The following is a 20,235-nucleotide window of genomic DNA, read 5'->3' as shown; positions in this document are numbered from 1 at the left end:
GACCAGGCAGGGGCCTGCTCCGCGGGCCCGGGCCCCCCCCTCGCGCTGCCCCCGGCCCCAGCGAGCGGCGTCCGGGCCTCGGGCCTCGCACTGGCGCTCGATCAGGTCCCGGACGTCTTCGTTGTGCAGGTGCTGCTGCAGGAGACTGGGGAGATGTTCCAGGCGACGGACTGCCGCGGCGACATGACCGTGCGGGAGCTCAAGGAGGAGCTGGAACTCCTGGTCGGCCTCCCGCTCGACCTGCAGCGGCTCCAGTACCTGGACCAAGGTGGGCCCCGCCTGCCCCCTTCCCTGGCCAGGTGCAGGGCCTCCGCCCTTCCCAGCTTGCGGTCCCGCGTGCGTACCCCTAGGTGTCCGGGCAGAGCCCCACCCCCCTTACAGGAGACCCCAGATGGGAAAGCGAGCCCAGGCCCCACCCAGCGAGGACTTCCCAGCCCCTGAAAACTCAGGTTCACGTTAGACCTCAAATCTCAAGGTAGACCCAGTCCACACAGCAAGACCCTAATCCACAAATCTGGCCAGTATCCAGACTCTAGTCCCGAAGCAAGCTATCAGGCCAGGCCTGTCCCTGTGTTGGGACCCCAAATCTCAGCACAGGTGCTGCTGGAGCAGGACCCCCCAGACCCTCCAGCCGCTGTGTCTCCATCAGGGGCCCAAATCCCAAAGCCAACGGTGTCCACACAAGACCCGAAGTCTGAAACACAGCCCGTCCTGAAGGGGACCCCACAATCCAGGGCAAACCTTCCCATGTCAGAACCCTAAACTCACAGCAAATTTCCAAGTCTCTGTGTTGGGCTTGTAACCCACCACCCCCAGAGCCCTCCAGCCAGCCGTGTCCACACAAGGGTGCTGAAGCTGCAAATAAACTTGGCCAAGACCGAGCCCCATGTCTCCAGGCTAATCACGTGACCCTCAAAATCCTGAATCCTCTAGCCACCGTGTCCGCGGAGAGATACTAATGCCTAAGACCAGCTGCCTACCCTGGGACTCCATATCTATGCAAACCATGTCCAAGTTTGAACCCCCCCAAAATTCCCCAACCTACCCCTGCTCACAACAGAACCCAAAGCAGATGCTACCTAGATCAGGACCCCTAATCCAGAGCAGACAAGCCCAATTCTGAGCCCCCTAGTCCCTACCTAACAACTCGTGCATCAGAACCCCAATCCATCAGCCACCTCTGTCTGTATGAGGACGCCAGACCCAAAATGAAGTCTTCCCACTTCTGGAAGCTGGTTCCCAAGCTCGCCATGATGACGTCAGAACAGAGCCCTCAGAAGCGCTCCAAAGCTGAGGCAAACTGTGGCCGCAAGAGAAGCCCCAAACTCAAGTCAAACACAGCCATCCCTGAACCCCAGGCTCCGGGAAACCATGTTTAAGCCAACCATATCCATGTAAGGAAGCCAAAGTTCAGAAGAAGCCTTGCTGCATGAGGACCCCAAAACTCAAAGCAAGCTCTACTTGTGTTTTAAACTCCAAATCCCTCAGACCAACCTTATCCACACCAGAACCCCAAGTTCTAGGCCAAACTATGCCCATCTCAGGACCCCAAATCTGTCACCGTCAAGACCCCCAAGTCCCAGAGCTGACCTGTCCTGATGGCTTACCCTGATTTGCTGCAGTACCCAGGGCTCTGTTAGAACCCCAAATTCCCAAACAAGTCTTGCCTACATGAGGACTCCACATCGCACGATAGACCCCTCCCATACCAGGACCCCCAAAACAGAAAGGAAACCTTGCCTTCAGTGGAACCCCAAAGCCAGAGCAAACTGCCCTCGTCAGGACCCCAGATCTCAGAGCAAACCCTAGCCACGTTTGAACCCCAAATACTGGCAGTAACCCAGTTCGTATCAGTACTATAGCCTCATCAGAATCAGAACCCAGCACCCTGGGCTCACTGTGGCTAAATCAGGACCCCAAAGCCCCCTATCCAGGCAGATCCCATGTGGTGGAAGGACTTGAAGTCCCGTCTCTCGAGCCATCAGTCTCCCCTCAGCCTGAGGACCTGGCTGTCCTGGTCCCAATGCCTACGATGTTTAGGAGTGAAAACAGGACCAAAGCCCCTGGGCTCCATCGTCTCCCCACCAGAGTGAACTCAACGCAAAAATACTTCAAGAAAACAAAGATGTAAACAACTCTCTGGGCTGCCGCACCGGGAATGCGGAAAGCCCGTAACTCAGGGCCACCGCAGCACCGGCTGCAGGGCCACAAGCGAAGCAGACAGATCGGAGCGCAGCCTGTCTCCACGGTGGCCGTCCCCCCCTCCCCCCCACCAGTGCCCTTCCGGAGCTCAGCTTCCTAATCTGTAACACAGAGCCTCTTAGCTCTCGAATCTTCGGGGGCATTTCCCCCTCTGGGCGGACAGAACTTGGGAAATTCAGAATGTACAACGAAATAGGGGAAGCGTCATCCGTGATGTGCTTCGCTCCCTATAGGAGTGTTGGGGAGGTGCTCCGGGGGCACGGCTGAGGCTTTATTTGGAAAGAAGCAGATCTCAAACCTGGTCCGTATTTAACACGTTAACGATGAGGTGAGCGGCCAAAGGATAGTAAAGGGTTCCCAAACAAGTAATTCATAAATTACTACAAATGTCTGACACCCGTTCTGTGAATTTATTTTCACTGATGAGCTATGCTGAGCAATAAATCCAAGAAAGATAAGAGGCAGTGAAAGAGACCGAGTGACTTAGCACTGATGTCACAATCCCATCAGTCAGCTAGCACTTAGCAACTGTTCCAAGCCTGACCTCTCTTGCAGTGGTGAGAGATGGCGCGAATGAGGTGCCACTGCCTTGTTCCAAGAAATCTGGGGTTCTGCCTGTAAATAATCTGCTGATGCCTCTTCCCCCTCCTCCAGGTTGCCAGGGAGGATCACATGGGATAATGTGTGTGTGCAAGCGTAGAGGGACACAAATCTAAAAGGGGTGACGGTCGACCTTACTGCTGTCAACCCTAATAATTTATTTAGCTGGTGGTAAGTAGTGTTTGTCTCAGCCGAAGGCAGCGCCCGCCGGCCTGTGAGGGGAGCTGCTGTGCCGTTCGGCACCTGTGAATTGCACATGTTCTTAGGGAAACGCAGCCTGACTCCATTTTTTCAAAGTTGTTAGGAAGTCAAGTTGTCTCGCTGAAGACTAATTACCGATTATCCTCTGTGTCGCAACCACAAATGGGACCCTAATTAACAATTTCGCTAATTGCTATTCCATGATTGCATCCACCGTCTGAAGTTTCTCGTCACCGAAGGGCGCCAGTGGAGCCTTGAGGGACTAGCTCGTGGCCCTGGAGGGAAGGCAGGTCTGTTTGGAGCTCTGGCTTGACTATTTCCTGGCCGTGGGAGCCTGTTTGCTCACCGGCAAACAGAGTTAACAAGCCCGGCTCGTCATGAGGATTAAAGAAGGTGGTTGCTCGGTACGCTCAGTCCTGAATCCCGACAACCCAGGCATTCCACTCAGAATAAACGGTAATCCAACCTGGGGGCATCGAGACTTGACGCTTCTGGTGTGCTCATGGGGAAGAGAAATTCGGTTACTCTGAAGCACGATCACAGGTGGCCACGTAAGAAAAGGCGTATTTAAAAAGGTAGGCTAGAGACAACTTCGCCTAAAATGTTCTAGAATCCTCTTTTCTAGAATTCTGACATTCTTTCCCAAAGAGTCTGGGTTTATGAAGTGTGAGCGAATCCACTCACCGCATCGTGTTATGTGAGTGGAAGGGGGTTCTGGGTGGCAACGCCAAGGAGCTAGGACGCCCCAAGTCCACATCACGGTGAATGTCAACATTACAATTCTTACATGACCATCAATGCTCAGCGGGGGCGATCTGTTCCCCAGGGGGCCGCTCTGGCAACACCTGAAGACATTTCTGTTGGTCATGGCTAGGTGAGTCTGGTGGGTAGAGGCGAGGCACACTGCTAACACCCGACATGCCCAGAGTGACCCCCACCAGGGAGAACGATCCAGGCTAACACATTAGTGCCCGGGTTTGAGAAAGATGCCACCAAATTCTGTCATCCTTACGTCTTTCGCCAACTGTTGACGGACAGCCCCAACCAGAGTTAGCATTTCAGTTCAGCGTCTGACTCACGCGTATACCTTGTACTGTTTCTGGAACAAGTGGTTCTCTTTATAGAGTTTGCCTCATGAAATGGCTTTACTGACTCATGGCATATTTACCCAACAGAACAAATTATGATTACAGAATTCTATAAATCGTTGCCATTTTTGGTATGTGTGTGGGGGGGGGCGGGGAGGTGGTTTGGCTTCGGTTTGAGCCAAATTAATTTTCTAAAAAGCTTTAACGGCTACAAACAGACTCATGCGGAGTCGTCAGATGAGATTAGTGCTTCCGGTTTTAAAATGATCTCTGTGAGACCCAAGGTCAGATCATCTCTTAAGTTAACCAATGTAATCGTTTATCTTTAATACCCAATTTTTTTAAAAGAAAAAATTATTCCCTGTAGGAGTTTTGATGGATGAGACCACACTGAAGTCCCAGGATGTTGTTCCTGGTGGAATTATTTCATTACGTGTCTGGCATTATGATGGATGGACCGACCTGGTGTTGGCGGCGGCGGAAGGGGACCCTGGCAAGGTGTCTCCTGCTTCTCTAAATGGATATTATACTTCATGAAGCGACTGTAAACTGTGTGGGGGGGGTGGAATCGGTCTTTCATGTGAGTATTTGAGTAAAACTTTCAGGGCAGGAGAAAAGAGAACGGGCCTCCTAATGATCAGAGACAACACTGTGTGTTTCCAGGCACTCTTGGGTTTGCCATTTCACAGTGTTTGCTTATGACCCACTCACCCCCCACACCGCCCCACAAAGGAAGAGGGCAGTGCGTTTTCTGTGCGCGTGTCTATCTTGAAAGGTTGAAAACCTGATTTAGCAGCGAGCAAAGAGCTCCCCATGGCGGGCGTGCGTAGTCCACAGTCCATGGGGGTCTGCCCTTCCCCCAAGGCGGGAAGGCGAGCACGACTCAGACAACAGGGACCTGCTCTTTCCCAGGCCTTGTGCTCAGCTCGGCTGGCCCCCTGGGGCGGGCAGTGGGGAGAAGGGAGGTGGAATCAGACGGGCTGCCCAACAGTGAAGACGGGAGGTGGGGGTCTGGGGCGGGCAAGAGGATGATCCTTCTAGAAAGTACATTTGGATGGAAGGCCGTGAGCTTGAGGGGAGAGGGGCCAAGGAAGGGGGGCTGCAGGAGGGTTGCTGGGATCAGATCTGGGAAGGGTGGGTGGTCTCCGGGGAGGCTGGGCCAGGGCTGACCCCCTGCCTCCCCTCTGCCACCGAGGCCTGGGCCCTGCCTGGGTTTTCTGGCTCCTGCCCAGAACCCCGGGGTTCCCCCACCCCGGCCTCCCACACTCTCAGGCTCTGCTCCCCCCGCAAGGCCGCTCCCACACCGGATGCCCCCCATCTAGGACAGAATGCCTCTCTGTCGGAGCCCGCACGCCTTCCTCTTGTGCTCAGAGCCTTAGTTCAGCACGAGATGATTATGTTACGGGGCTATTTTTCATCCGTGAGTGGAGTTCAGTGTTCCAAAAGTTAGCAGAGACAATGGGCCCGAAAATAGATCGGAAGGCCAGAGCTCATCAAGTCTCAGGGGCGTGCACCCCCTGCATGTCGGCTGGTGTCTTCCTTAAAGGCCACGGCCACCTTCCTCTGGACACCCAGAAAAAGTTATTTTCTCTTCAAAACAGTGACAGGAAGAATTTCCTGCCTCCCAAGCCTGCCTGATGGTAAATGTGCATTTCCTGGACATGCCTGGGGTGGGTGACAGTGTCGTGTCCCGGCTTCTTCTTTCCTGGGGTTTGGGCCCCTCTGTTCCCATCACGAGTCTCAACCCGCCAGTGGAGCAAACCTCCCCTTGGGAGGGTCCCGGCCCCCACCAGGCAGGGGGATCTGCACTTTTGAAGTCTCTCAGACTCACTGTGTCCCCGCCCCCCCCATTCTGTTGCCCAGCTCTCCTGTCTTGCCGTTGATGAGGCCTCGCTCTACCGGACGGCAAATTCGCAGCATCTTGAAGGCAAGCGGTGGAAGGAATGGGTATCTCGGCGAGCATTCGTGGCCTTGTACGTTACCTCCCACAGAGGTCACCTGGATGCTATGCGGTACCTTCTAGAACACGGTAATTCTGACAGACAGCTGAGTGTGTGCATGGGCTGGGGTCTTGTGCGGGGAGAGGACTGAGCGGCCCGCCTTTCTGGCCCTTTCGGCAATGGCGTCCTGGACCCGAGCTGTGTCCGCCTCCAGTCGTGGCCATTCGCTGTCTGTCTGAGGTGTCCTAGGACCTGCCGATCCGAGGCTGTGTCCCCTCTCTTGGCCAGGTCTCCAGAACATTCTTTCTGTGTGGGAGACACGAAGTCACAGGAGCAGTCCCCAGGGCTCCCCGGCCTGGCCCGTCCGAGCAGACACACGGCCGGTGATGTGCCCAGACTGTGTGTCATTTCCGCCCCAGCTGAACTTGGATTTCAGCAACGGTCCGAGGGGCCCAGCCCCACGCCGGCGGCAGCCTCTGACCAGTCCCTTTCTCTGAGACTTTGGATCATTTCCCTCAGGAGACACTCACCCCAAACCCTGTTTTTGTCTCCACACACCCCCGCCTCTGAGGGCAAATTGCTCCTTCTCTCTCTGTCGATAGAAATAGAGCCTTAGGGGCACCTGGGGGGCTCAGTCAGTTAAGCACCTGACTGCGGCTCAGGTCGTGGTATCGGGGTTCGTGGGTTCGAGCCCCGCGTCGGGCTCTGCGCTGGTGGTGCGGAGCCTGCCTAGGGTTCTCTGTCTCCCTCTGTGTCTCTGCCCCTCTCTTGCTCATTCTCTCTCTCAAAATAAATAAATAAACTAAAAAAAAGGGAAAAAGGAAGCACCTAGAAGCCCTTAGCCTGCATTGTCTCTGAATTAAAGGACGGCACACAGCTTGCCGCAGCGCACCTTCCCTTCCCTGGACGGAGGATATTTTTGGGAGAAGAGGCCCTCGGCCTGACTGAGGAGTCAACCCTCCGAGAACAATAGACAATGGTTGCAGACGTCCCAGGCCACCGGCTTCCTGGGGAAAAGGAAGAGCGTGACGCGGGCTGTTTGGTCAGGGGTCTGAGGCTCAGAAGGGGGCCTCCCCACAGGGTCTCCCGTATCAGCTCGCCCTCGAATCAGAACCCTCTCTTTCCTGCCCGCGGCCTTGACCCCAGCCCCTGCGCCCCCCACTTCCAGCCAGCAAGGTGGAACCATCCCCGCGGCCCGCGCAGAGTGACTGGTGGGTGCGTCTGTCAGACCATCGGAGGTTTTCCTGTCTCCCCCTCCTGCCACGCCGCCTGTTGTAAGGTGAAACACGGGCTGTTCTCGGCCCACCAGTCCGTTAGGCTCATAAAAAGTCACTTTCCCTCTGGTGGGACCGTGATGTGTTTGCACACACCCGTTAAAACATTTCAGGCAGCTCTGCAAAGTTCTCTGTCCTTTGCAGACAGACGCGCAAGGCCTTGCCGCGGCCGAGGCTCGGGCGTTACGAGAACCTATTTAAAACTTTGCCTCGCCGCCCAGCCATAGCTCATAAAAACTGGCTGCAGAAATGTCAGCTGCGTGTAATTGAATTACCTTGTTTTCTGTGTCATGATATTTGTTACCCAGAATTTGATTCAATTCAACAAGTCCACATTGGACACCTGTCATTAGCCCATCCATCTGCGGGAGGCAGTGAGGAATTCAATCGAAGTGAAATCTGCCCATGAGTCAGGGCGCCCATCGTCTGTCATTTCCCGAGTGCCTGTCTTCTGCGGGCCTCGTGCTACGTGCCGGGGATGAAAACAGCAGTGATCAAAACAAGCGTGTTTTCTGCCTCCGTGCAGTTTATGAAGGGAAGTCAGCAAATTATTACAAATAATTAATTCCATGGTCAACCGTGCATGGCATGTTCTGAAGATACAGAACGCCTACTGAGCACATACGGGGGATGCATGGGAAGCGGGGCCGAGGAAGGTTTTCCTGAGGAAGTAAATGAAGGACAGGGAGAGAGCCGGGGCAGGCGGCGGCAGGGGTGGGGGTGCGGAAAAGGGCAACAGGGATTTTAGCAAAGGGAACAGCATGTGCCAAGGGCCGGGGGCAGGGTGAGGGAGCAGGGTGTATTTAAGCGGTAAAAATGGAAGCCCGGTGTACTTGGAGCGCAGAGGGAGGGAAGGAGAGCATGGGTGGGTAGGGGTGAGGCCGGCGTGAGAAGGGGGCAGTAAGGGGAGATGGAGCAGCAACAACCTAGAAAGTTACCCCGAGGGGTCGGAGCCGGAGTGCTCCGGGCAGGCTGGAGGCAAGGCCGTGCTGCGTGCAGGGTCAAGGCGGCGGTGCCTCCCTTGCCCTCGGCGCTCGCTGGGCCGGGAGCAGTTATGAAATCTCCCAAGCATTCTTTTCGCGGCCGCGCCCCTGCTGGGCTTCTCTCCTTGAACGTGATTCTGAAGGGGAGGCTCCAGGCCGGCGGGTGACCCTGGCCCAACCAGTCATCTTATTTTACAGGAGCCAACTGTCTCGGACGCACCCCCACGGGCAGGACAGCCCTGCACGTGGCCGCAGCCATGGGCCGTTTGGACGCGATAAGACTTCTGCTCAGCCACGGGGCCTCCATACACGACAGAGATGCCAGAGGGGAGACGCCCATGGCCATGGCCCGGCGCATGGACCACAGACACAGCGAGAGGCAGATGCTCCTCTTATGCTGGATGACAAAGTCAGGGGTGATGGACCCGAAGAGACGGACGGTGGGCGAGGTTTCTCCCCGGGTGAAGTCTGGCTTGGGCTCCAAGAAGAGGAGCCACGTTTAGCTCGCTCCGGGAGCGCGGGCGCCGAAGCTGACTTGGGTGACTTTCCGGAGTTCGAATCCGCGGGGGCCCTCGGCGCGCAGGGCGTCAGGAAAACATGGCAATTAATCTGAATCAGATACGAAATTATCTGTCCTGTTTGCAAATGACTTGGGGAGGGCGTGGACGGAAGTAGGGGAGTTTGTGTTCCTTCTGTAATCCATTACAGACCCAGCGGCCTCCGATGCCAGCCTTTAATTTTATGCCATTTGTTCATCGCCTCCAATAACGCCGCTCGGCGTGATGGGAGCCAGTTACTTCTCTCCCGCCTGGAGGCCGGCTAATGCATCAGCATAATAGAAGTAATAGCAATAATGAAAATAGCACCGTTGGTATTGTGTAAAATAAGTGTCAGCGAGTGTGAGGCGGTTGCGTGCTGTGTGGGCGGTGCATTCCCAGGAGCTGCGTATGACCGCAGCCTGCGAGGTTCCAGAAGTTCTCCTGAGCCCCCTCCGGGGGGTCTGCGGCTCGAATTGCAGGTCGCAGGGTGGAGAAGTGAGGAAGGAGAGAGCAGAGAGAGCTCGTCCTCCAGACAGACCTGCACAGGGTGCCTTCTTGGTCTTGTGGAACGGTGCTGAGTTGTCACTGGATTTGGAGGTGACAGGGAGGGGCCGGTGGAGGAGAGACTCGGAGCTGGCCCCTCTCCCTGGTCCACGCACCCAGCCTCTCCCTTCCCTGCCAGCAACACGGCCCTTCCCGCCTAGTCCCAGGCTCTGTGCCTCGCACTGGGCCGCACACCTGCCGGGGACCCAGCCCGCCATGCGTCTGAGCGGGAAGCAGGAGCGAGAGGGGAGGGTGGGCACAGGGCGAGCTGACGTTCACAGCCCTGTCTGGAGAGGGCGCCGCGGCTCAGCTCCAAAGAAATGTGAGCCGAAGGCTGCTAGATCTTTCCACAGTGTTTTGATACAATAAGTCTCAATTAAAAAAAATTTTTTTAAACATTTATGTATTTTTGAGAGACAGAGCGCAAGTGGAGGAGGGGCAGAGAGAGAGGGAGGCACAGAATCCGATGCAGCTCCAGGCTCTGAGCTGTCGGCACAGAGCCCGACGCGGGGCCTGAACCCAGGAACCGTGAGATCATGACCTGAGCCGGAGTGGGAGGCTTAACTGATGGAGCCCCCCGGGCGCCCCAGAAGTCCTGATCTTGACGTGCTGGCCTGAAGTTTTAAGAAGTGGGGGTGTGCGGCAGGAGGCGCCGCAGACCTGACACACCCACGGGGCTGCGACTCCGTCTCAAGGAGGAAAACGGCTCCAGTCACCCGGCCGGCTCCCGGAATGTGCCGGAACAGCTGAGGGCCTTGCTGGGTGACATGTGTGGATGTTTCCCTAAAGCCTCACGTTCTGACACTTCCCAGGACCGACTTGTTTGGAAAGTGTGGCAAACAGCCCCGTGTCCCTGCTGTCCTTTCCCACGCCCACCCCGATAACCGGATTCGGCTCTTAAATTAATTGGCTGTGTTTCCTGCCGTCATAACAAGGAGGATCTGTGTTGACGGTGCGGCTCTGCACTCAGGAGACGCGCCGCACCCAGCAATCTGTTTGACAAATAATAGTCGGGAAAACATACAGCCGGCATCAACTATGTCAAACACGAGATCTTGTTTTTGGCAGACGCTCTCCGAAGTCAGCAGACAGATATTAAATAGCCCCGTCCAACGGGTCAATTCATTTAGCTAATGAGGTGTGTTGGCGGGGCGACTCGGGACCCTTTTAACTTAACAAGTGGCATTACTCAGAGTGATGTGTTTGCCAGAGACTGTGTCGTTAGGGAGCCAACTGCCTGATGCTTGTCCCAAGGCTGTGGAGGCAGCACAGTGTCTGCACATGCCCCCGATTCAGTGAAACGCTGGGCTAGGAGAGGGGCAAGTTCCAAGCTCCGTGGCTGACGGTTTGCTCAGTCTGCCATCAGGACACCTGTACGCTCCTCCGTGTCCCAGGGGGCTTCACTTTAGACAATATTAAAACATGTTTTTAACGTTTTTAATTATTGAGAGAGACAGAGCATGAACATGGGAGGAGCAGAGAGAGGGGGAGACACAGAATCCGAAGCAGGATCCAGGCTCCCAGCTGTCAGCACAGAGCCCGACGCGGGGTTTGAACTCACTGATCATGAGATCATGACCTGAGCCGAAGCCGGACGCTCAACCCACTGAGCCACCCCGGCCCCCCTAGACATTCATCAGACTACCTGTTATATTCAAACAAGCCTGCATCAGATATTGAATAAAATACGCTCATGGCCCAGAGAAGGGTTGATGTGCAATTGGTCACAATCATGTTATATTTTGTAGATATTTCATTAAAGTGTTGGTTCAGTTTTTTGTTTCTGGTCATACTTAGGAGCTAACAAAATTTTTTTGTGGGTAGATTTCAAGCATTTTTGTGGGACCTGAAATCCTCTGAGGCCCAAGGTACGGGGCCATGGTCTTCGGGGGTGAAGCAGTTGTGGTCTGTGGGCCCGGGGCAGAACTTGGCCTCTTGGAGAGGGGCCCTGGGGACGCTTCTGGCTGTAAGATCGGCCTCGGTCTCCTTATTTCAGTGTCCCTTGCATCAGCCTGGAAACCGGGCTGGGGAGGGATGGACGGACTGCTCGTTAGAAGCAGAAAATGACAGCGATGCCCGCCACATGTTTCCAGTCTCCTTGGCTGCCAGGGAGCTCAGCTGGGGCAAATACCCCTCCCCGGACCTTCTCCCCTCCCCTGAGTGACTGAGAGCGACTTGCCTTCTCTTGCCTACCCATTTAATTGTAAACCGCTCAAATCTTTTCTGGAAATCAGTGCATTACGTCTCGCCCCGCGCCATCGGCTCAGAGGACAACTTGGACATCTTGCCCAGGCCCGGCCTCCTAGCCGCCCGGCCCCCGCTCTCCCCAGGGCTCCTGTCTCTCCGAGGCAGCTGAGCAGAGATGCCGAGTGTTGCTCTGCGTCTGGGCTGTTGGCCTGGACTGTGGTGTCCTTCAGACCCTGGCCGTGGGCGCCTGGCTGCCCCCTGCGGCCCCCGGGCCTCGGCCTGGGTCTCTCCCTCATCGCGGGGCCCTCTGTGCATCTCAGCCCCGGGGAGCATTCGTCAACCAGAGCTTCTCAAAGTGGAAGAACATTCCCCCTGGTGGCGATTTGGGGGACTTTCTCGGTGGCCCTGACACTGCACAGAGCGACACCGAGACACGGGGCGAGGGTGTGATTCCTTGTGCAAATCGCTCTGAGGCCTGATTCCCACACGGAGCAGACACGTTGGGTGCTTGGGGGGCCTCCGACTCCGTCCGGAGCGGCTGGTCCCCCCTCTCACAGCGCACAGACGGAGATTTCGCCGGGATTGAAGGTCATGGGCTTGTGTGCAGTGTATCTGAGCGTCAGGGCTCTGTTCCCCCCTCCGCTCCTCAGGAGGCTGTGACCCGTCCCTCCCAGGGGCCCCTGCTTCCTTGTCCAGCACGGGCCCTATCATCTCCATCCTGACCCGGCCGTGATTTTGAGAGGAGGTGACCTCTGTGAGCTGCGTGCTCAGGGCCCGAAGCCTCGTCGGCCTGGCGCGGCTGGGCTCACGGGCTGGCGGGTCTCCGGTCTAGAACTTTCCGCCGCCACCGGCTGTGTGGCCTGGGGCCGAGGCTCTGTGTCCTCGTCTGTAACATTTGGGCAATAAAATCTGCCCCTGTCCTCACCAGAGGGACTGAATGCCTGGCACAGAGCAGACACTTGAAAAATAGTGGCCATTATTATTATTATTACTACCACCACTTAATTTGCTTAAAATGTTTACTCACCGGGAATCAATATGCTCCCGGTCTCCAGAGAGCCTCATAAATTTTCAGCAAACCTTATACAATAAGAGTCTCCATCCAGAACTAATAATTCCCAAAGTGGGAGATCAATAATTTCCCTGAAACTTGCTGATTTTGATATTAAGTCCAGGGCCTCCGCAGCAACTTCTAGAAAGTCGTTCTGAACTGAATGAACACTGCAGGGCCAGTTCTGCAGGAGAGAGAGAGGGGAAAAAAAAAAAAAAGGCTCTCAGATGAGAGGAAAATTCCAGCGGCTCAGCTCAGCCTCCGCAGGGCCGCCCTGACGTCGTGAGCCTCCTGCTCAGAACACAGAGACCCATTAACATTTAGAAACACGCCGGTGTTTGTGTTCGCTGGAAATGTCAGATGCCGCATGTTCTGCGCCACCCTGGAAACTTGAGAGCAGGGCTCAGTGACGGGGGCGCGGTGACAGCTTTTGTGCCCAGAGCCTTGAAATTGTCTGCAAACGCGCGCGTCTGCACTTACGTGTGCTCTGGGGGTCGGGGGGCGGGGCGGTGATAGGATCGCGGACCCCCTGCCCCACAGGCTCCCAAAACCTGGGTCACGTGATGAGGCCAAACACGCTATTGTCAAGTCACATCCAGGCATCAATCCCGTGTCACCTTGCACCCTTCCGTCGGGCGTGGTCCATGCACAACTGAGTACTGACCCCACTGGTTGCAGGGATGGGCACGGGCTCGCCCGGGCACACGCAGGTGGCCCAGAGGGGGGGCCTGGGTCTGCACAGGGGCGCCAGCCGGTCCCCGGGGCCCTGCAGGATTGCGAGCCGACAATAGACACTCTCAGTGCCCGTGACTCAGCCCCGTGACCCTACTTCCCTGCCTCCACTCTGCAGAGATGGAACCCCAGGACGGAAGGAGACGTGGGTTCGCATGCCCGCGAGGGCTCTTTCCGGTGGGAGTGCCTGGAGACACCCCTAGTGCCCGCCGGCGAGCGTGACCGTGGCACACCGGGCGGCAGTTAGGAGGTGATTTGTGTGGACAAGCCAAGGGACGGCCATGAGGCGTGTGTGTGTGTGTTCGTAGGTGACAAACAGCAGGCCGCTGGGAGATGTGTGTGAGATCATTGGGTTACAGTTTTAAAAAGGAAGCAAATCCAATCAATGTGCACATAAGTTTACTTGAGCAAAAATAATGATGTCGAAGATCTTCCAGCCCCAGGACCGCCGGCTCCGGGGCGGCGAGGTTGCTTGTTGTGCCTCAGCAACTTAGTGTTTCCAGCGTTTCTCCTCTTTCTTTTTTTTATTATGGTGAAATACACAGGATGTAAAATTTGTCTTTAATGATGGTTTGCACGTTTGCAGTGTGGGGCAGCCATCACCATTATCTAGTTCTAGAACATTCCGTCACCTTAGAAAGGAACACAGGACCTGTTCCCATTACCAGTCTTTCCCCCCCTCTCCGCTCCCTCTGGCCTTGGACAACACCAGTCTACCTTCAGTCTCCGTGGATTGTTCCTTTCTGGATGCTTCGTACAAATCGAGTCAATATAGGGCGCCTGGGTGGCTCAGCTGGTTAAGCGTCCGACTTGGGCTCAGGTCAGGACCTCAGGTCATGATCTCAAGGTTCCTGAGTTCAAGCCCTGAGTGGAGCTCTGTGCTGACAGCTCGGAGACTGGAGCCTATTTGGATTCTGTGTCCTCCTCTCTCTCTCTCTGCTGCTCCTCTGCTTGCCACTCTCTCTGTCTCTCTGTCTCTGTCTCTCTGTCTCTGTCTCAAAAATAAACATTAGAAAAAAAAAATACTCATCTGTATCTGGCTTTTCAGCACACTGTTTTCGGGGTCCAGCCCCATCACGGTGTGTGTCCTCCATTCCTGTCTCTGGCTGGATGATCCCCGGTGCCAGCCCCTCATTAGTCCATGGGCATCTGGGCCGCGTCCACCTTTGACTCTAGTGGCGGCTGCGGCTGGAAACACGTGCACATGAGGGTTCGGAGTACCTGTTTTCAGTTCTTTAGCGTATATCCTAAAAGGGGGACCTTCTGGGTCATAAAGTAATTCTATGTTTCACAGCACATGTTGCATTTGTAATTAAAAACATACAAAAAAAAAAAAGGGAAGAGAAATCTCCACGAGCTCTCCAAAGTTTGAGAATTATAACAAGCCTTTACTAGGCATCTATCCCAGACCCGACAGTTTGCGTGCATCAACTCATTTAGTCCTTTCAGCGATGCTGGAGGCCCGAGGTCTTCGGCCTTATGCAGCGTCAGTCCCACGGCAGGCTTCTAAAGGCACAGAGGATGGACTCCACCTCCTGGAAGCCCTGGATGCAGCGGGTCAGGGCGGACCCCAAGATTTCTAACAAACACCCAGAGATGCTGGTTTTGAATGGCACGGAGCATGTTTTGGTCCATGCCCATTTTGCATGGAGGAAACTGAGGCTCAGAGAAGTCAGTAACCTACTCAGAGTCACACAGCCGGCAAACGGTAGCGTGAAGATACCCGACCTAGATCCCTGTTGTAACAAGCACCTGACCGTCTTACCTTGTCTGATCACAGGCCATGCTTCTTCTCCAGCGGGGCACCAGCCTGCCTGGTGGCTGTGACCTTGGTTACCTCCCCAAGACCCCCTTTCCCTGTTTGTAAAACGTAGAAAATACTGGCCCTCATTTCCAAAGCATTGCGCAAGTGCTCACCCGGGGCCCTGCTGGGCACCACAGGCAGCTCAGAACTCAGGATGGAGGAGCAGGTAATGGAACCTCACTGCGGCGACCTCGGGAACAAGCCCCTGGGGGGTCCTGAGCCCTCCCCGGGCCTCTCAGGGGCGGCTGGGCGCTCCCGCTAGGTGGCGCTGCTGCGCGCCGCCGTCTCAGGTGGGCGGGCGCGGCGGCCACCAGGTGGCGCAGCGAGACCGCGGATCAACTCCGGGCGCCAGCATGTCCTTTGATCCGAACCGAGCACCTTGGGGGTCCCACCGAAATTGTAGATCCTGTTGCATTCCTTAATTTTCTCCTCTCTCTCGAGACCATTATGCCCCAAGGACTTTCCATCCTTGATTATTTTATGCTGTTTTGATCTTCGTATAGGAGCGAATATTTTTTAAAAACCTAACTTTAGGTAGATAGTACCTTCACATAAAGTTACTATAAGACTTCAGAAAGAAATGCGGTCCTCCAGTTCGAAGATTCTTCCTCCAGGGCCTCGTGAATTGTAGTCAAAGGGTCAGGGATAAGCCAGCTTTAGAGATAAATTCCATTTTTCTTTTAACCCCTCCCCAGGAGGAAAAGTCCAGAAATTTCCCTGCAGTTCTCATGAACGTTTTGAATGTCTCTATCGTCAAGGAAGGGGCTGCAAGAAAAGCAGAAGGGGTTTTGCTAATTTATGTCGCAACCCAGGACCCTCAACGCGATTCTGTCCTCCCCTGAAATGAGCCCACATTGGTGGTGTTTTTACCAAATTACAACGTCAAAGAACTTGATGGCTTATCTCCACCTTGTAGCAAAATGCAGTGTATCTCGTGCCTGGTTCATCTCACGCGTGGTTGAGGAATTACACTGAGGTCATGAGAGAAAGGTGTCAGATCCGGGGCCGCCGGGCCTACGAAGGATCCTGCCGGCTTCCCGTAAGGCCCCTGTGGGGTGCTCACGTCTCCGGCCCAGGGGGGCAGAGGCTGGGGCAGACACAGCGACTGCCTCGGGGCCCAGGGCGCGAGCGTGAGCCCTCACACAGCAACGAGGGCGGGCCCGCCGTGCCGCCCGCCTGGGCATTAACACCTTTGCTGGTGGGGTGTCACATTCTGGAATGTTCTTCTCGGCTCCAGGCCACTCTGGTTGGGGGTCACGGAGAACGGTTTCACCGCGGCCCCACTACTGCCCTGCACCCGGCCCCTCCTGCCTTCCCCTCCCTGCCCCCCAGATCCTTGGGCCATTTTCTTCTCTCAGGCAATAAATATTTGTGAATATTTATTTATTTTTAAAAGTTTTTCTGTTTTTTATTTATTTTTGAGAGACAGAGACAGACAGTGTGAACAGGAGAGGATCAGAGAGAGAAGGAATCACAGGATCCAAAGACAGGCTCCAGGCTCTGAGCTGTCAGCACAGAGTCTGACGTGGGGCTCGAACCCACGAACCGTGAGATCATGACCTGAGCCGAAGTCGATGCTTAACGGACCGAGCCCCCCAGGTGCCCCTCGTGAATCTTTACAAGCCCAGGCTGGTGCAGATAAAAGCCGCATTCCTTCCTCGCCGGAGCCCCCTGCGCCGGCTCAGGGCTGGCCCTGCGGGCTGTGCCCCCATTCTCCACCCCCACGCCTGCCCGCCTGCCCGCCTGCCCTGCTGTTTCTGAGGTCTTCGAGGTGCGCCCAGGGTGCGGGGCGAAGGCAGAAGGCTGTGGGTGGCTCTCTCCCGGCCACCAAAGCCTCTGGTGGGCCCTGAACGGGAGTCCGGAGGCCCCTCCAACTCACAGCTGACCTCACAAAGCCCTCCCTCCTCCCTCTGACTGTGTGCCCGGCCTCTGTCTGTTCCCCGGCCAGGTGGTACTCGTGGGCAGGCGGTGGCTTCTGAGATGGCACCTGTCCCCTTAGATGGCCCCCGTCCCCTGGGCTGCCTCCTGCGTGTTCACTCGGCCCGTGGGAAACCCATCCTGGGCCCTCGCCTCCGGGACTCTTGAAGGGCGGTTCGCTCTGCTCCCGGGACCTGCTCTCTAGCCGGCTTGGCTAACACCCCCCGGGGACGGGAGGGCCCAGCCTCCCTTGGGGCATCCCAGTCCCTGCCAAGTGTCTCTAGATGCTTTTTCCTCGGCTTTCGGTGGTGGGGAGAGTGGGGGGACGCCCAGAGCCACCTGCAGGAGGACGACTCCCTCCGAGGAAACAGTCACTCCCCGTCCTGAGTTTCTAACCCTCCAGGAAGCCGTGGCTAGCTGTTTTCTTTGGAGTGGGGCGGGGTCTCAGCGGTGGCTTGGGCTCTCCCTTCGTGAGAACGGGGGACACATCGCTCACTGCCTTCGGCCGCGCCCCTCAGCTGAAATTCCAAGAAAATAGGACACATCCTATTGGACCTTCTGAGACACGGTGGCAAAGCCAGTCCGCCCTAGCCTCATGGCCCTGCCGCTCTGGGGCACTGATCCCACAGACAGCGCAGAGGAGACCAGGCAGGCTGGGCGGGGCCAGGAGGGAAATCCACACCGCGGTGGGCAGGGGGCGTGGGTGGGACAGCCTCGGAGGGAAGTGTGATCAGGGTCCAGAGGAGGTGGGATGCAAGCTGAGATTTGGAGAGAGGATTAAATCTGGGCAGGCTTAGAACCTTCCAGAAACTACTAATATGAGGGGTGCCTGGGGGGCTCTGTCGGTTGAGTGTCCCACTTCGGCTCAGGTCATGACCTCATGGTTCGTGGGTTCGAGCCCCACATCAGGCTCTGTGCTGACAGCTCAGAGCCTGGAACCTGCTTCGGATTCTGCGTCTCCCTCTCTGACCCGCCCCTGCTCATGCTGTCTCTGTCTCTCAAAAATAAATAAAAGACATAAAAAAAAAGAAACTATTAACACGAGTGCGTGGTCGCCAGCGAGGGCATCCGGAGTGAGATGGCGCAGAAGACAGAGGCTGTCTGGGCCAGCGGCTGGCGCAGCCGCACCGTGGGACCACGTGGGGCCCGGGTGACCGAGTCCCGCCCGCCCGCGGGCAAGGCGGCAGCTGGAGCCGCTCTGCCCCGCAGGCTCTCGCCCTCCTGGGCCGAGCGGGTTGGCCTGGCGCGCTCCTGTCACCAAACTGTGGGGCTCTTGACGAGAGATCATGGAATAGGCAAGTCAAGCGGTCACGTTTAAGGTCAAGGGGCACGAAATTAGCCTCTCCCCGAGGAGGCCACGGCAGGACGCCGCGGAGGGTGAAGACATGGGCCGATGTCTCCCTCCCTCCCGGAGGCTCCAGTCCCGATTTTGTCCCAAGAGCAACGGGGAGTGATGGGAGGTGTGGGGGGCGGGGGACGGAGGGAACCATCTCTTGGCTTTACGAGAGCAGTTTGTGGACAGCACGGGTGGAAGCCAGTGGGTTGCTAGATGTCATTGCTGGTGACCAGGGGGCAGAGGACAGTGGCTGGGCCAGGTCGTGATGGCAGGTCCCAGAGATGGCAGCTCCCGGCTCCGAGCTGTCAGCACAGAGCCCAACGTGGGCCTTGAACCCATTAGCGGTGAGATCATGACTGACCTGAGCGGAAGTCGGACACTTAACCGACGGAGGCCCCCTGTCCCCCCCGGGCACCTCTTGGCCAGTTCTTTCATGCGGGGTTGCACAGTGGTGACTTTCCAATTCTTTCTCCATTTCGTTAGCTGGCATTCATCCTCCGGAGCTATTTGGTTTTCCTAAAAGGCAGTTCCAACTGAAGGGGCAGAGACGATGCTTAGTCCTCCCTTGATCATTAGGGATGTTTGGCTATTTATGTATAAATGTGTTTCAACCAATCATAGCTGTTATTACTAGTAATTCTGATGCTCAGATCATCTCGAATTTGGCTGCTGGCTGTGAAACATTAAAAAACACAGGCTTATTGAGAAACAATTTACACAACTCCAAATTAAAATGGTTTTAAGTGTACAATTCAATAGTATTCAGTAAATTTACGGATTCCCGCATCCGTCGCCATAATCTAATCTAAGACCACGGACTCACAGTTTGAAGCCGTGATCCTTTATCAGCTTGAATTCCCGGGTGGAGGATAGAGATATATCCCAGAACCTCCCTGTGAGGCAGCTCTCAGGCTCGTGGGCAAAGCGCTGGGATTCTTCCAACGCATTCGAGGACATGCATCTTCCCTCTGCACCTTCTAGAACCTAGCTTCTCCAGGTGTGTTCCCTGGGCAGGCAGCACGCCGACACGCAGCGGTGTGTTGGGAACTCAGATCTCGACCCCTGCTGGATCAGTGGGCATTTCAACAAACCACAGGAGATTTGCACGTGCATTACTGTTTGAACATTTCTCCCAGAGGTTTCCATCACTTTTCGCACAAATGTAGCGCTGCCCCAAGGAAACCTCAGCTTGGTGAATGTCTGATCCAAGCTCTCCAACCGGATGAGACAGGGTAGTAAGTTAAAAAAAATATTCTGTGCTGTGGCGTTTGTGGCACTCATAGGCATCGGGGCTGGGGAGCTGGCCTCCACCGAGACGTGTGGTCCAGCCTGACCTTCAGACTCTGCTCCATACAGATGATCATTAAATCCTCCCTTGGACGTTTGCAGGGTCCTGCTGTGCCTGCTGGCTCTGGGCCACTTTCCTTCTCGGCTCTGGGGCGGGGGGGGGGGTCACTGAGCGCTCCCCCACCATCTGGAGCAGGCTGGGGGCCCAGAAGGCCACAAGACCCTGCCCGGTTACCCCCACGACATCCAGGGGCTGCCCCATGGCAGGGCTCCAGTACCCTTCCACTGCCCCTCCTTCTTGCCACAGAGGCTGTGTCCTCCGTGCCTCAGAAACCCTGCAGGCCAGCTCCTTGTGAGGGCCTGGTCCTCCTGCAAGGGGCTTCTTCCCGAAAAGAGGACCCCCTCCCCTAACATCCCACCCATCTCACGGATGGTAAGTTTTCTGCGAAGCCTGGTTTTCTCCCCAGAACCCCCCCCCACTCTGCTCCCCCCAACAGCTCCCTGTGGCTCTGAGGATGACACATGCGACGTCCCAAAGCCGAGAACTGAGT

At 56.1% G+C, this 20,235-nt stretch overlaps 1 protein-coding gene across 1 annotated transcript in view; it reads left to right on the top strand.

The window, feature by feature from the left end:
• ANKRD60 (ankyrin repeat domain 60) overlaps positions 1-9,766 on the top strand; it is a 25,732-nt gene extending 15,966 nt beyond the window's left edge. The window contains exons 6-9 of the mRNA XM_029916542.1: positions 130-268; positions 4,459-4,589; positions 5,955-6,120; positions 8,487-9,766. Coding sequence (XP_029772402.1) covers positions 130-268; positions 4,459-4,589; positions 5,955-6,120; positions 8,487-8,791 — 741 coding nt within the window. The 3' untranslated portion in view covers positions 8,792-9,766. The remainder of the gene's footprint in view (positions 1-129; positions 269-4,458; positions 4,590-5,954; positions 6,121-8,486) is intronic.
• The last annotated feature ends 10,469 nt before the right edge of the window (positions 9,767-20,235 follow it).

Source organism: Suricata suricatta, chromosome 12, assembly GCF_006229205.1.
Source record: "Suricata suricatta isolate VVHF042 chromosome 12, meerkat_22Aug2017_6uvM2_HiC, whole genome shotgun sequence".
Lineage (NCBI taxonomy): Eukaryota > Metazoa > Chordata > Mammalia > Carnivora > Herpestidae > Suricata > Suricata suricatta.
Note: the sequence above shows the minus strand (reverse complement) of the source record. Positions and strands in the feature narration are given on the sequence as shown.